The sequence below is a fragment of the Panthera onca genome, chromosome X (genome assembly GCF_046562875.1).
Source record: "Panthera onca isolate mPanOnc1 chromosome X, mPanOnc1 haplotype 2, whole genome shotgun sequence".
Taxonomy (NCBI): Eukaryota; Metazoa; Chordata; class Mammalia; order Carnivora; family Felidae; genus Panthera; species Panthera onca.
Genome location: NC_138357.1, coordinates 111,891,006 through 111,904,302, shown reverse-complemented (window position 1 = coordinate 111,904,302; position 13,297 = coordinate 111,891,006). Strand labels below are relative to the sequence as shown.

The 13,297-nt window shown below is 43.0% G+C and overlaps 1 protein-coding gene across 2 annotated transcripts in view; it reads right to left on the bottom strand.

Moving 5' to 3' along the window:
• SMPX (small muscle protein X-linked) overlaps positions 1-5,828 on the bottom strand; it is a 54,257-nt gene extending 48,429 nt beyond the window's left edge. The window contains exons 1-2 of one of the 2 annotated variants that reach the window (XM_081792447.1): positions 5,614-5,828; positions 981-1,037 (exon numbers count right to left, since the gene is read on the bottom strand). In XM_081792447.1, coding sequence (XP_081648573.1) covers positions 981-1,019 — 39 coding nt within the window. In that variant the 5' untranslated portion in view covers positions 1,020-1,037; positions 5,614-5,828. Of the gene's footprint in view, positions 1-980; positions 1,038-1,385; positions 1,410-5,613 lie in introns of those variants that run through there. The other variant, XM_081792448.1, reaches the window with a different exon arrangement.
• Between the last annotated feature and the right edge of the window lie 7,469 nt (positions 5,829-13,297).

The window sequence follows — 13,297 nt, the reverse complement described above, 5'->3', positions numbered from 1 at the left end:
CCATCCACTTAAGACTGTGCATTAGTCATGACAGGTGAAGATTTGTCCCCCCACCCACCTCGTGTACCACCAGTGTGTGCTAGGATTTCTAACCCCACAATCTGGCCACATGCACACCCTTCCACAATATGGTCAATTGCTTATGTTTATGCTGTGACAGTGCATCAGACCCCAAATATTCAGGAACTATGCCTCATGTCCTGTGGGATTCAGAAAAGTCCAGGAAAAAAAAAAGTTTAAAAGCTCCTTTAGAGAAAGCACAGATGACTCCATGTTGATGGAAGAGAAAGATGGAAATTTATACTAAAGCAGTGTGCCCAGCATCACAGTGTGGGAGCCATTTGAGAGTTAAACCCAGAAACCTCAAAAAAATAAAAAATTAAGTATTGAGTAAAAACAATATTGAAAGTTACCTTCGTAATTGTATTTGTGTTCCAAAATGCCTATTTCCCCCTCCCCTTTTTGGGGTGACTCTTAAGTCAGTGGAAACAACCAAAGAATTTGTTTGCTGGGAAGACAGGAGGAGACATAATAGCATACAGACTTTACAAGATAAATACCCAAACCTTGGGAATAACACTTGACAGGAAAGGATATATTCTAAACACATGGGTCAGCAAATTTAATTGGATATAAAAATGGAAATTGATTTTTGTTAATGGCTATCATGAGCATGTCAAAAACATATAGATTGAAAAACGTCCAAAAAATAAACACTGCATTTTTTTGTAGGCAATCATTTGATTCTTAGTTATAACTTTGATTGTCTTACAATTGAGCACAATTGAGCAAAAATAGCTTCTCCCTCCTCAGTCGTACCTTACCAGCCTTATATCCTGTCTCATTTGTGCCCTATGAGTCGCGCTTTTCTTGAAGTTAATTACCAAGTTAGGGGTGAACAATCACAAAAGGTCTGAGTTATTAAGCAAACAGGCTAGGCGTCACAGAGCTGATGTTAAAACAGAAATATGCCTACTTACCTGGATGGCTCTGACATTGGAAACTGGCTGTTTCGACATATTCACGGGGTCTTATCCCTAAAAAAACAAGTGAGAAACTGTTAAAGGTGGCAGCATTGAGATTCTCAGTCTTGATAAATTAGAACTTAACTCATGATTCAACTGGGCAGTCACCCCTTTCACTGGCCATATATTCTTTCCGTCTCAGTTTCCGAAGTTACTAAGAGACTCTCCTTCCTAATGCCTCGGGGAGAGGGAACACTAGAGCGCCCGGATAAATCATTCAGGAGGAGAAATGCTGAGACGCCTTGCCCCTGATCGAATGATAGGCAATGAGAAACTTGAAAGGCGCTATCATCTCCTTCCCTGCCCTCCTGCCCCCACTGCCAAGAGCAGCAAAGCAAAGAGGTTGTGGGAAAAAAACACCTTTGTTTGGGGCCTCAGAAGCTCTCCGCCTGAAACTGAACTTGTGATCTGAATGAGCTGTTGCCGGGGCTGTGTGTCAGTCCACTGGGAGCTCCTCCTCTCCACGAACACCCAAATAGAAATGGCCTCAACTATGTTCTCACTCCTGTGATGCCCTCGGCTCACTGTGCACATTGTCTGTGTTCACTGTGCACAGCCCTGGGAGACGCTGTGAGGATGGGGCCACCTCTCCCCACACAGTGTGTAGACCCCAGGCTCTGTAAACACAGGCAGCCATAAGCCTCACCTGTCTTCTTTTTTTTTTTTAATGTTTTTTCATGTTAATTTACTTATATTGGGGGGGCGGAGAGAGCACAAGCAGAGTAGGGGAAGAGAGAGGGGGAGAGAGAGGATCCCAAGCAGACTCCGCACTGACAGGGCAGAGCCCGATGGAAGGCTCAGTCCCATGAACCTCGAGATCATGACCAATGCCGAAATTAAGAGTCAGACTGAGCCACCCAGGTGGCCGTGTCGTCTCTTCTCTTTCGAAATAGCCTCAGAAGGCAAATAGGACTTACATGACTATGTCATTTACCCAAGATGTAGCAGTGCTTCCTTCCCAAAGGACTTGTGCTTTCTTTCAGATCAGGAGACCTGGCTTAGAGCACAGTGACTAGTGGCCAAGGTTTTCCTAGCGCTAGGGGGACAGAGAACAGCCCAGCTCTGGCATGTTATCACAAGTCTAAGTAGTGTCATAGCTAGGTCTATTAAATGTTGACAGGCCCAGTGGAAAAAGGTGAAAATTGAGTGAATGAAAAACATACTGCTACTTAAACCCAAAGTATAAAATGGGTTGAGTGACATTCCTCTACTGACTGGTGTAAATGCATGTGCTAACCTGTGAATAAATGAACACAGACAGCAGCGTGGGCATTTGCTACAAGTTCTGTGCAACCTGGCCTGTGTCACTCAACATTTATAGGCCCCTATCCTCTTCCTCAAATTCTACCTGATTCACAGGCTGTGGTGAGAATCAAAATGACATAATGTTCCCCAAACTACCACGTGAACACTTAAGCTTGATGCAAATATTTATTGTTTTATTGCCACTGTCCACAGCTAGTGACTTTTCTGTACTTTCCTGATCTACAGCTTCAAGTATGGAGAAAGAATTGGTGGGGGTGCCTCGGTGGCTCAGTCGGTTGAGTGTTCGACTCTTGATCTCAGTTCAGGTCCTGATCTCACAGTTGGTGAGATTGAGCCCTACGTCGGGCTCTGCACTGACAGTGTGGAGCCTGCTTGGGATTCTCTCTCCTCTCTGTCTGCCCCTCCTCCACTCATGCTCTCTCTCTCCCTCTCAACATAAGTAAACATTTTTAAAAAAGAATTGTGGGGCGCCTGGCTGGCTCAGTCGGTTGGGCGTGCGACTTCAGCTCAGGTCACGATCTCGCGGTCCGTGAGTTCGAGCCCCACGTCAGGCTCTGGGCTGATGGCTCAGAGCCTGGAGCCTGCTTCCGATTCTGTGTCTCCCTCTCTCTCTGCCCCTCCCCTGTTCATGCTCTGTCTCTCTCTGTCTCAAAAATAAATAAACGTTAAAAAAATTAAAAAAAAATTGATGTGGGGCGCCTGGGTGGTTCAGTCGGTTGAGCATCCAACTTCGGCTCAGGTCATGATCTCACACTCCATGAGTTTGAGCCCCACATCGGGCTCTGTGCTGACAGTTCAGAGCCTGGAGCCTGCCTCAGATTCTGTGTCCCTCTCTCTCTCTCTCTGCCCCTCCCCCGCTCATGCTCTCTCTCTGTCTCAAAAATAAATAATAAAAACATTTTTAAAAAATTTTAAAAAAAGGAATTGATGTAGTGACGCCTCCACCACTTGTAAAGAAAAAAGAGCTGAGAACTCTGAAAAACATGTTCTTTTAGATTTTCAAAGTCTTAGGTTCTATTATATGAAGTCAAACAGTTACATAATTTTTAAAATCTCGAATCCAAATATAAGTCTTTGGAGTCACATACATGAAAACAATGAGATTTTTTAAAGTTTCACCTGAATGTTTTGGTAATACATAGATATATGGCCTCTATCCGGAAGAGTCTAGTTAGAATCATTTTCATTTTGGTTAAAAAATTAAAAAGTAACAAGAAATTGAACAATTAGGAATGCATTTTTCTCTATGACATGTTTCATATAGATTTCTGTCTTTCCTACAGTGTCAAAGATTCAATGAAGGCTTTTTAATTTTTGGATCTAGGATACATAGTTCAATTTCAAAAGGAAAAGCTTAGTAGTTTAATATTTAATGTCTCTATTCCTCAAAAGCTATTAGAAGTCATGCAAAGCAATAGTTCTCACAGGACTTTAAACATCTCCGTATATAGTTTTCTCTGTGTGTACAGCTACAGTCTAACCAATATCACTTGAAACTTTTAAAAAGTTACTGTACATTGATTTGAAACATGAGAAGTAGGAAATTTCTTTTGTTATTACAATAGCATGTTGAAATGTAAAAAAAATTAGGCAATGAATGATTGTATTATTTATATGACATTGATTTTTTTTTAATTAGGCTGATTTTGTTTTTTTTTTTTCACTAAACTATCAGATTGCTTTGTTTCTTGTGGACCTCTGAGGCTAAAAGATAGATCTACCTTGGGCTTTGTCTCCTATATAGCCTCTGTATAATCTCATTTACATATGAATTCCTTCTTAACATATATGTCAATCTGCAATAGAAACATCTTTAGAAAATTGGTCAGATCCCAGCTCTCATTCCTTGGAAACAGGCTATATAACATTTGTGTAAATCAGTCCTGCAAGCCGTTCCCGCTGTCCTCATTATTTGCAGAGAAATCAGGGCAAAGCACGCTGATGAATAAAAATAGACAGTGTTCCCTGGCTGTTTCCCTGGCCCTGCATTCACCTCCGTTAGGGATGCAGTGTAGAATGCACCTTCCTTCTTTATCTGCACGCCTCGTCTCACCAACAAAAAAGAAAGCTATGCCTTAGACACACAACTCTACTCACAGCTGGCCCCAGCTTTTCATCCAAAGAGGTACTCTTTAAAGCACTCTATTACTGTGTCTCCTGGTTCTGGCTAAAATTTGGGAACACGGAAAGTTTGACAAGACATATTGACTTTTACAAAGCCTATACTATAATGGAAATGCTTGCCAGCTTAGCACAGTTGGGTTTTCCTGGAAGATCTGCAAGTCAGTGGGGGAACTTTAACGGTCTGTATGCTGAGTCATATACAATATACCTCTGCTGATGTTTTGATTGGGCAGCACCTAATATCTGACTTCTAAATAAGACTCTTACACTTACTAAAAATTTGTCAACATTAATATCACTGATTTAATAAAAAGGGATTCAGAGTAAAATAAATCAATATCTGGATAGAAGGGGCTTTGTTTGTTCTTTTTCAAGGTCTACTAAATGGCTGAAGCTCACTCTCACAGGGAATTATCTTCTGTCCCGCAGCTAAAAATAATCCCTGAGAAGAGTGTAGAAAGATGTTCAGCTGTATGAACTGACTAACTCCTTATTCACTTTGCCTGAAATATGCCGAGAGGCAAGAGACACTCTCATCGTTGCCATGTCTCAGAACCTGGTGCCCACAGAGACAGACAAGTGCTGCCCTCCACCCTGCTGGGCATCGGGAACACCTGACCAAAGTGGCGCTTTCAAAAAGATGCCTTTGGAATGTTAATAGATCCATACGTTGATAGAACTTTATCATTGGGGCCAAGCCCGGTGCTTAGGGAGAGGGGCAAAGCATTTTAAACTTGTACTGTGCGACAACTCGGCAATCATTTGCATTTAGGTAAATCAGAGAGCTAGCATTACAGGTTTCCTCTGCTGCAAATTCTCTTGATTATTTCTAGGCTTACAGCCTGAATCACTCTGCAGCTGACTGACTGTAACCCTGGCCATAAGAATGAAAATGACATGATGTTCAGGATCACAGTCATCCTATCTGAACCGTGGAAATTTTTGTAATGGCACCACCAGTGAAAACTAGTTTTAGTTCAATATTCTTTCAAATAGCTCCCTCCCACACACACACACACACACACACACACACCTTATAAAACAGGATCAGCAACAATACCACTGAACGGTGAATTTACACAGAAGCTACATCCACTAGTCACAAGCCTACAAAGTTCTAAGTAGTCACTTCAAGTTAGGTATCAAGGAAATCTTCTTCAGAAATCCCCAGCTCCCTGAGCTGGGTCCTCTTGCTTACCTGCTTTATGTATTTGTTTACTGCCTAAGGAAAGTCCCAAGCAGCCAGATGCAAGAATACAAGGCTCCTCAGAAGGTGGAAGGGACGCCTGGTGTCCTCTGAGCTGTGATCTCAATTCCGATGCTTTGCATGTGGCTGAAATAGCTCAAGTGTTCGGTGCCTCACTCAGTACTGAGAGCTGCTCCCCGCTCGGGGCTAGAGGGAAACTCGGTTTCAGGCTAAGTGTTAAAGAGAATTCCTGTCATAGCTCACAGTTGTTCTTCCTAAATATAGAGTTTGATACAAACCATATACTGGCTTCCTCCGAAAGGCTTGACCGTGCTGAAAGCAGGGCTCAAATGTCAGCCGGAAGGTGGCTACGGAATCTTACTGCCCTCCTAATCTTCCAGAAGATGCTGGCAGCACTTTCTCACATGTTCTGAGGGGACACAGTGAAGTTCAAAAAGTAGGAAAAGTTTCTATCTTTAGCATTATCACCCAGAGGCCAGAAGATGAGGGGTGTTCAATAAAAATAAAAATTAGAGAGAAGCAGCATGGCACCAAGCTGCCTATCAGGGGCACAGACATGCAGCAGTGTTTAAGTCCTAGCTTGGTCACTGAGGAGCTGTTAAATTTCTTTCATGATCAGTACTCAATAAATGGCCACTAAATGATGATAATTATAATATTATGTTGAACTATAAGACATCACCCTTTCTGGGGTGCCTGGGTGGCTCAGTCCGTTAAGCATCCAACTTTGGCTCAGGTCATGATCTCACAGTCTGTGAGTTCGAGCCCTGTGTCAGGATCTGTGCTGACAGCTCAGAGCCTGGAACCTACTTCAAATTCTGTGTCTTCCTGTCTGCCCCTCCCCTGCTCATGTTCTCTCTCTCTCTCTCCCTCTCTCTCTCTCTCTCTCTCTCAAAAATAAATAAACATTAAAAATTAAAAAAAAAAGACATCATCCTTTCTGTAGGTCATAAATGGTCCCAGATCAATCAACTCAGATTTGGTGCCAAGGCTGAGTCCTTGCCTTCTGTGCTCTACAGCCTCTACTGGTGACAATGACTTTGATCACAGACCATATGAGACAACAGCACAAAACAAAACAAAGAGGAAATATCTGTTTTAAATATGACAGGGGACAGGACCAGGTAGGAGGCAAAATACATTTTAAACAGAACACTGCCAAATCCTAAGACACATGCTCATTATTTTCATTTTGTATGGTTTTGGGGGTTGAGAGGGATTGGATTTTCTTTCTCGTGCTCATCATTTTAACGCTTTTTTTTCATTTTTAAATGTTTTTTATTTATTTTTGGAGAGAGAGTAAGCAGGGGAGGGGCAGAGAGAGAGAGGAGGACAGAGGATCTGAAGCAGTCTCCTCGCCAACAGCTGACAGCAGGGATGCCAATGCAGGGCTTGAACCCACGAACCACAAGACCATGACCTGAGCCAAAGTCTAAAGTTCAACTGACTGAGCCACTCAGGCGCCCCAACACTACTTTTATTAATCCATTGATTTACTTTGTTTCTTCAGTCTCTGGAACTTTACACAGAGGCTCCCTTCAGTAGAAGGATCAAACAGAGCAAGCACACTTATAATTCATCCACTATATGAAGGTATGAGTCCCTGGCAGTGTAGTCAGCCAATGAGCTACCGCCAGCCACCATCCCCGCCCAGTTCTCTCATTATGTGAGGAAAAGAAGGTCCTGTTCATATGAGCCCCTGAAGTCACATTTCTGTTCCCTGCAGCTGAATGCATTCCACACGGAAGAAACTAGCTTGTTTTCAGGTTGGTAAAAAGAAAACAAACTTTCTGTAGCTAGAAGGCCAGCAGATAATTGCAGTTCATGTCAGTTTGCAGCTCACCTTTCCATTCCATTCATGTGCTGTTTAAAAGAATCTTTAAACTTCAGTTTAAGCACCATGCTTTGAGATCATGTGGCACAAAAAGTGAGTTATTTATCACTGGAGAACAGAATACACTCAGCACCTTACTATTTCTCTACATGTTTGGCTACTCTTATGTGTCTAGAGCTCTTCACCAAACAGTAGGTTGCATCACTCCTTGGACAAACAAAACAGTGAGCCATTCTTGACCCCTTGCCTTGCAGTTGGTACATCAATTCTGCCACAGTCCTTTTGCCTTCAGTGACCCCTCAGTAGCCAGTGGTGTTATATATTTCAAGGAAAGTTCTCTCAGCAGCAGTGTCCTGTACACAGGCCTGGCCCGACTTGGGCATGGCTGCTTCTGTGGAAGAACTGAAGCGAGCTGCATTATCAGGACTCCTTTGGTCATAAGTGACAGAAACCCAAAGTGAACCAGTTTCAGCCAAGAGGGGGTGTGGCAGATACTGCTGATGCCTTTCTCAATATCACCTGTGCCCTCCTGAACTTCCCTATAGCTGTAGACATTTCCCAGTACGCTGTCAGCTTCACACCTCAAAAGCCTGAATCTCTCTGCCTCTCTGCATTAGGGCTCTCTCTGTCTCCAAGACAGGTTTCCTGGGTGTGCTGCAGGCATGACCTATAGTGCCAGGGAGCAGACACCCTAGGGACAAACCTCAAGTAATGGGGATGGTGGTAAATGCTCCACCTCCCTGTCTTCCGATGGAATGATTCCTCAGTGTGATCTACAGTTTCCCAGAGGTCCCCAGCAGAATTACCCGTACTTAAAGACTGTTTCTTTTCTCTCTCCTTTCATTTGTATCTTCCCAGTAAGAAATAGACTCATGTTGTGCCCATCCACTTGGTAATTGTCACTCACCAATCCAGTTACGTGTTACTGTGTGCCTGGGGCTTCTTCTGTTATATAGGTTCCTTAAACTGACAAAGTGACAACAGTAGTAGAAATTTCAAGGGGCTGTGGTAAGAGGTCAAAGATAAGTATTTGGCTTCTTGGTGCTTCTGGGAGACCACACCTGGGAGGGCTCTTTAGTTCACTGCTATACCCCCTTCGGGAAAGAACCTCATCCACAGGTGTGAACCCCAATGATAGGTGACCTTGCCCCTGGCCAGAAGTTGAGTGACTCAGGGTGGGGGCAATTAGAACCCTGGGATTTTAAAGGTTCTTTTTAATGCTTAATTATTTTTGAAAGAGAATGCAATCAGGGGAGGTGCAGAGAAAGAAGGAGACAGAGTATCTGAAGCAGACTCGGATACTGACAGCAGGGAGTCTAACATGGGGCTCGAACCCATGAAGTGTGACATCATGACCTGAGCTGAAGTTAGACACTCAACTGACTGAGCCTCCCAGGAACCCCAGAACCCTGACATTTTAAAAACTAGAGTTGGAGAAATAGATTTGGCACTCTCTAAGGAGGTCTGAATTCTTGGTTCTGGTTATTTCTGAGGGTCCCCTCCACCCCTGCCACAATATGAAACTCCAGTGAACCTCTCTGTCTTGATTTGAATTGTCTCAAATCCAGACACAGAGACAAGGCTGCAAGTAATGGAATACCTGAGTAGCAGTGGTTCAATCAGTAAAGTCATTTAGTCATCTCACAAGTCTAGAAACCTGAAGGGAGGTAGTTCCAGATTGGTTCAGAAATTTTATGAAGTTGAAAAACCCCAGGAAATTTCTAGTTCTTTAATCTGCCACTCTCAACAAGTCAGCTTTTCATCTTCATGCTTCTTACCTCATGTTCTCAAAATGGCTGCCACAGCTCCAAGAATCAGGATCTTCCACTAACATCCAAACAAGAAGGAAAAGCAGGGATGGTGGAAAAAAAGAGCTTTCCTCTTCTCAAGAAACTCTCCCAGAAGCCCCAGCAGATTTCCCCTTAAATTTGGTTAGCTGTAATTATATCTCATGGTTGCAAAGGAGAAATAAGAAAATCTCCATTTTATAAATGACACCTTTATAAAAAACACCTTGAAAAAGGTAAAGTCATATGACTAAGAAGTGTCTGAGTCAGAACCGTAATCTAGGTCTTCAGCCTCCAAATTCCAGAGGTTTTTTCATGTTCCTCTATGCAAGCCAACAGAAAGAGCCAGGGTGCTCATACCATTGCCCCATCCCTGAATGTCCTCATGGATAAGACTCTTATCATGTGCCCCAAATTACAGGCTTCTTTCGGGGTCCTCTTTCCTCAGTTCTGCTCTATTGTAGGTCTGCCTATAGTTTGGGCAAAGAGTAAAATAAATCATATTATGAAATTTTTAAATGAGTTAGTTAATAAATATTTGTACCATTATGTATAAAGATGTGACCCCAAAAAACTTTGTATGCTGACAGAAAGAAGAAAAATTGATAAATGAAAAATGATTAACTGGGAAGAATTATGAAAAAGAAAGTAGCTGTGATCTATGAAAACACTTTATTTTCCCATAACATTTACTTCTATGTTAAATTTTAATTTTTGACACTGTAACTATGAACAAAGCAATGCTTGGCTTTTTTAATATTTATTTATTTATTTATTCATTCATTCATTCATTTATTTATTTTGAGTGAGAGAGAGAGAGAGAGAGCGAGCAGGGGAGGGCCAGAGAGAGAGGGAGACAGAGGATCCCAAGCAGGCTCCACACTGTTAGCAAAGAGCCTCCTACAGGGCTCGAACTCACAATCCATGAGATCATGACCTAAGCCTAAACCAAGAGTCAGATGCTTAACTGACTGAGCCACCCTCGATGCTTGTTTTTAATCCAGGAGAGCAGGTGACAAGGTTTGTCCCCTGGGGTGCATACTATGTGATAACTTCTTCCCTCTATGATTTCTTGAGCCACTTGTCTCCTTAACCCCGGTCCTTCACAGTGACACAGCAGCCATGTTTATGACTCTTCCCTTGGAATGTAGCTTACTTCCGTGAGTAGCCACAGAGAGGAAAAACAGTTTTTCCAAAAAGAAGTAATGTGCAGAGTTATAACTCTACCCACATGAAAAAATCTTTTACATAATTATGCAGAACAGTTTAGCATCTCCTTGTCTGCAAACTCCTCATTTCAAAAAGGGACCTTCATTTCATCTTTGTATAGCTCAACAGCTTTTTCCCCCCAAAGTATTTTCCTTGCAGATATAAAAGAGCTATCTAGCCTTGGAAGTGAAATTCAGACCCCCAACTCCAAAAACATGGTGCCTGTTTCTCTGTCCTCAGAGAAAATGCTGGCATCCACCTCTCAGTCACTCCCAGCTGGGAGAATCAGATTTCATTCATTTATTCATACATTCATCCATCACTTATTTTATTAAGTGCTTACTATGATTAGGGCACTGTGCTAGATGTTGAGGGTTTAAAAATGAGTAAGATATAGTTCTGTTCACTATGGTCTGGTGGAGGAGACAATAAATAACAAGGTGGTTATTGGATTTGTGTGCTGTATTCAAACTGCTATGGGAATTCACAGGACGGTGCCCCTAACTCTCCCATGGTGCTGAGGGCTTCACAGAGAAGGATATGTTTCAGCCCAATATCCAGAGCTTATACTAAATGCCAGCACCGTTCTTTCCCCACTGTCACTGGGGAGAAAAGAGTGAATAAGCCTATGTTCCTGCCATCAGTACTTACACTGGGGAAAAGAGGGTACAGACCAAGCTAAGTAAACAAATAACAAAGTAATTATATATCCTATTAAGTGATATGAAAACAGACAAAAGGCTGAGTTAGAGAATAAGTTGGGGGAGGTGTGGCAGGAGCAGCATCTCTCCAAGAAGTCAGATTTACAGAGCAAGAAAAGAACATTTCAGACAGAGGGAACTGCATGTGCAAAGGTCCTGGGATGGGAAAAGACATTCTCAGGACTCAAAAACAAAAACAATGCAGCCCCAACACAGTGAAGAAAAGCATGAGACAAGGTGAGAAAGAGAGGCAGAAGCTAGCAGGGACTTCATTGGCTGTTTTGGCAAGAAATGCTGATCTTCTTCTAAATGTAGTAGGAACATTTAGAAGGTTTTAAGCAGTGGAGTTGCCTGATTTCAGCTTTGATGCGCTCCCTCTCACTGTCATGTGGAAAGTGGACTGTACTAAAACGAGCAGAGAAGAAGGGAGAACCATTAAAAGGCTAGAGATGATGGTGCCTGAACAAAGGCATTGACAGTGAAGATAAAGTCCAGAAGAGAGGTTTGAAATGTATTTTACTAATAGAGTCAAAAGTAATCTTGCTAACTGATTGGATGTGGGAGGACAAAAAAGCGAAATGTGGTGCTTTGGGGGTGGGAGTGAAGTAATGAGACACATCTGAAGTGCTGGACGTAGAGTCTGACACATAGTAAGCTCTTAGATGGGCCATGAAGAATTAGAAATCCAGTGGTGGCATCAGAGGGAAGCGTTTCCACAGACTGTGGGGGCTGGTTCCAAACCCATATCACTGCAGGTTGTGGCACCAATGAAGAGTTGAGGCTGCGAGTGGACCCATCTCTTCTAGATCTGTGACTAAGAATGGAGAAAAAGGATCGTAGTTGGGTTTGGAGATTTCCAATATGGAGAGAATTTGAGGCAGCCTGTATCTTATAACAGTCAGAACAACATTTAAACATATTTAGAAGCCAGAGTGACAGGGATGATAAAGGTCAAAAGGAGGTCACTGATGAGTGAAGTCCAGAGGAGAAGATGAAATCTTGCCCATAGAGGCAGGAACACATGATCTTTCCTCTGAGGAGGAAATAAGCTGATCCCAAAAAAGGTGGTAAGAGGGTCTGTGGGGTTGAGAAGGAGGAACGGGGAAAACGGAGGCCACCTGACAGCCTGCCTCACCTTTCTAAAAGTCTTGAACAAGAAACCAGTCATAGAGAACAGGGAAGAGCTGAAAGTAGCACCCAGCAGTGTTGAGGATCCAGCTGAGGTTGGAAACCTTGCTGCCTTGGACATGGCTACTTTGTCAACAAGGTGACTGCTCTGTGGGGGTATTAGTTCTAAAGGACACATGTCTTCAGTTGGGTTCCTCCAGAAGCAAATCTGGATGTGAGGATTTGTGTACAAGTGATTAATGAAGAAAATGTTTCCAGGAAAAACTGGGAAACAAAGATGAGATCTCAGTTCCCATAGAAGGTATCGTCCTTTTGATCTGGAGTGTAAGAACTTATTCCATAGAGTTGTTCTAACCCAGGCAAAGGAGTGGGGCTGTCATACTCCTGTACCTGTCTGTCATTGCTTCAGGGCTGCCCAGGGGAACAAATTTCCAGGGCTTTTGGCTCTCCTTACCAGCTGTAGAGGCCTGCTCCATAGGCCGGAGGGCAGGCCTCAAAAAGAGCATTGAGGTGTTGGAAGCAAATGCCTGGTGAAGCCAAGAGCAGACAACAAATGGGGAAACAGGATCTGAGGGGGTCTGGGCTGGGTTCCATCATTATCTGCCCAACACAGCCGTCCTTTATGGCACATAGGCCTCAGCAAAGTTGAGCAAAGTCTGACTACATTGGCATCTTGTATCTAAAAAGCCAAGTTTATTTAAAACAATCTTACAGGGGGGCCTGGGTGACTGAGTCAGTTGAGCGTCCAACACTTGATTTCGGCTCAGGTCATGATCTCACGGTTTGTGTGATCAGGCCCCCTGTCAGGCTCTGTGCTGATGGCGTGAGCCTTCTTGGGATTCTGTCTCCCCCTCTCTGTCCCTCCCCTTCTTGTGTTCTCTCTCTCAAAATAAATAAAAACTTTAAAAGAAACCATCGTACAAAGTTATATTATTGCAATGTTGAACACTTCTGTTTCTTAGCGGTCATGTTCTATGAGTGTTAAAATAGACTATTTTTGCAGAGCTTTGGCTGCC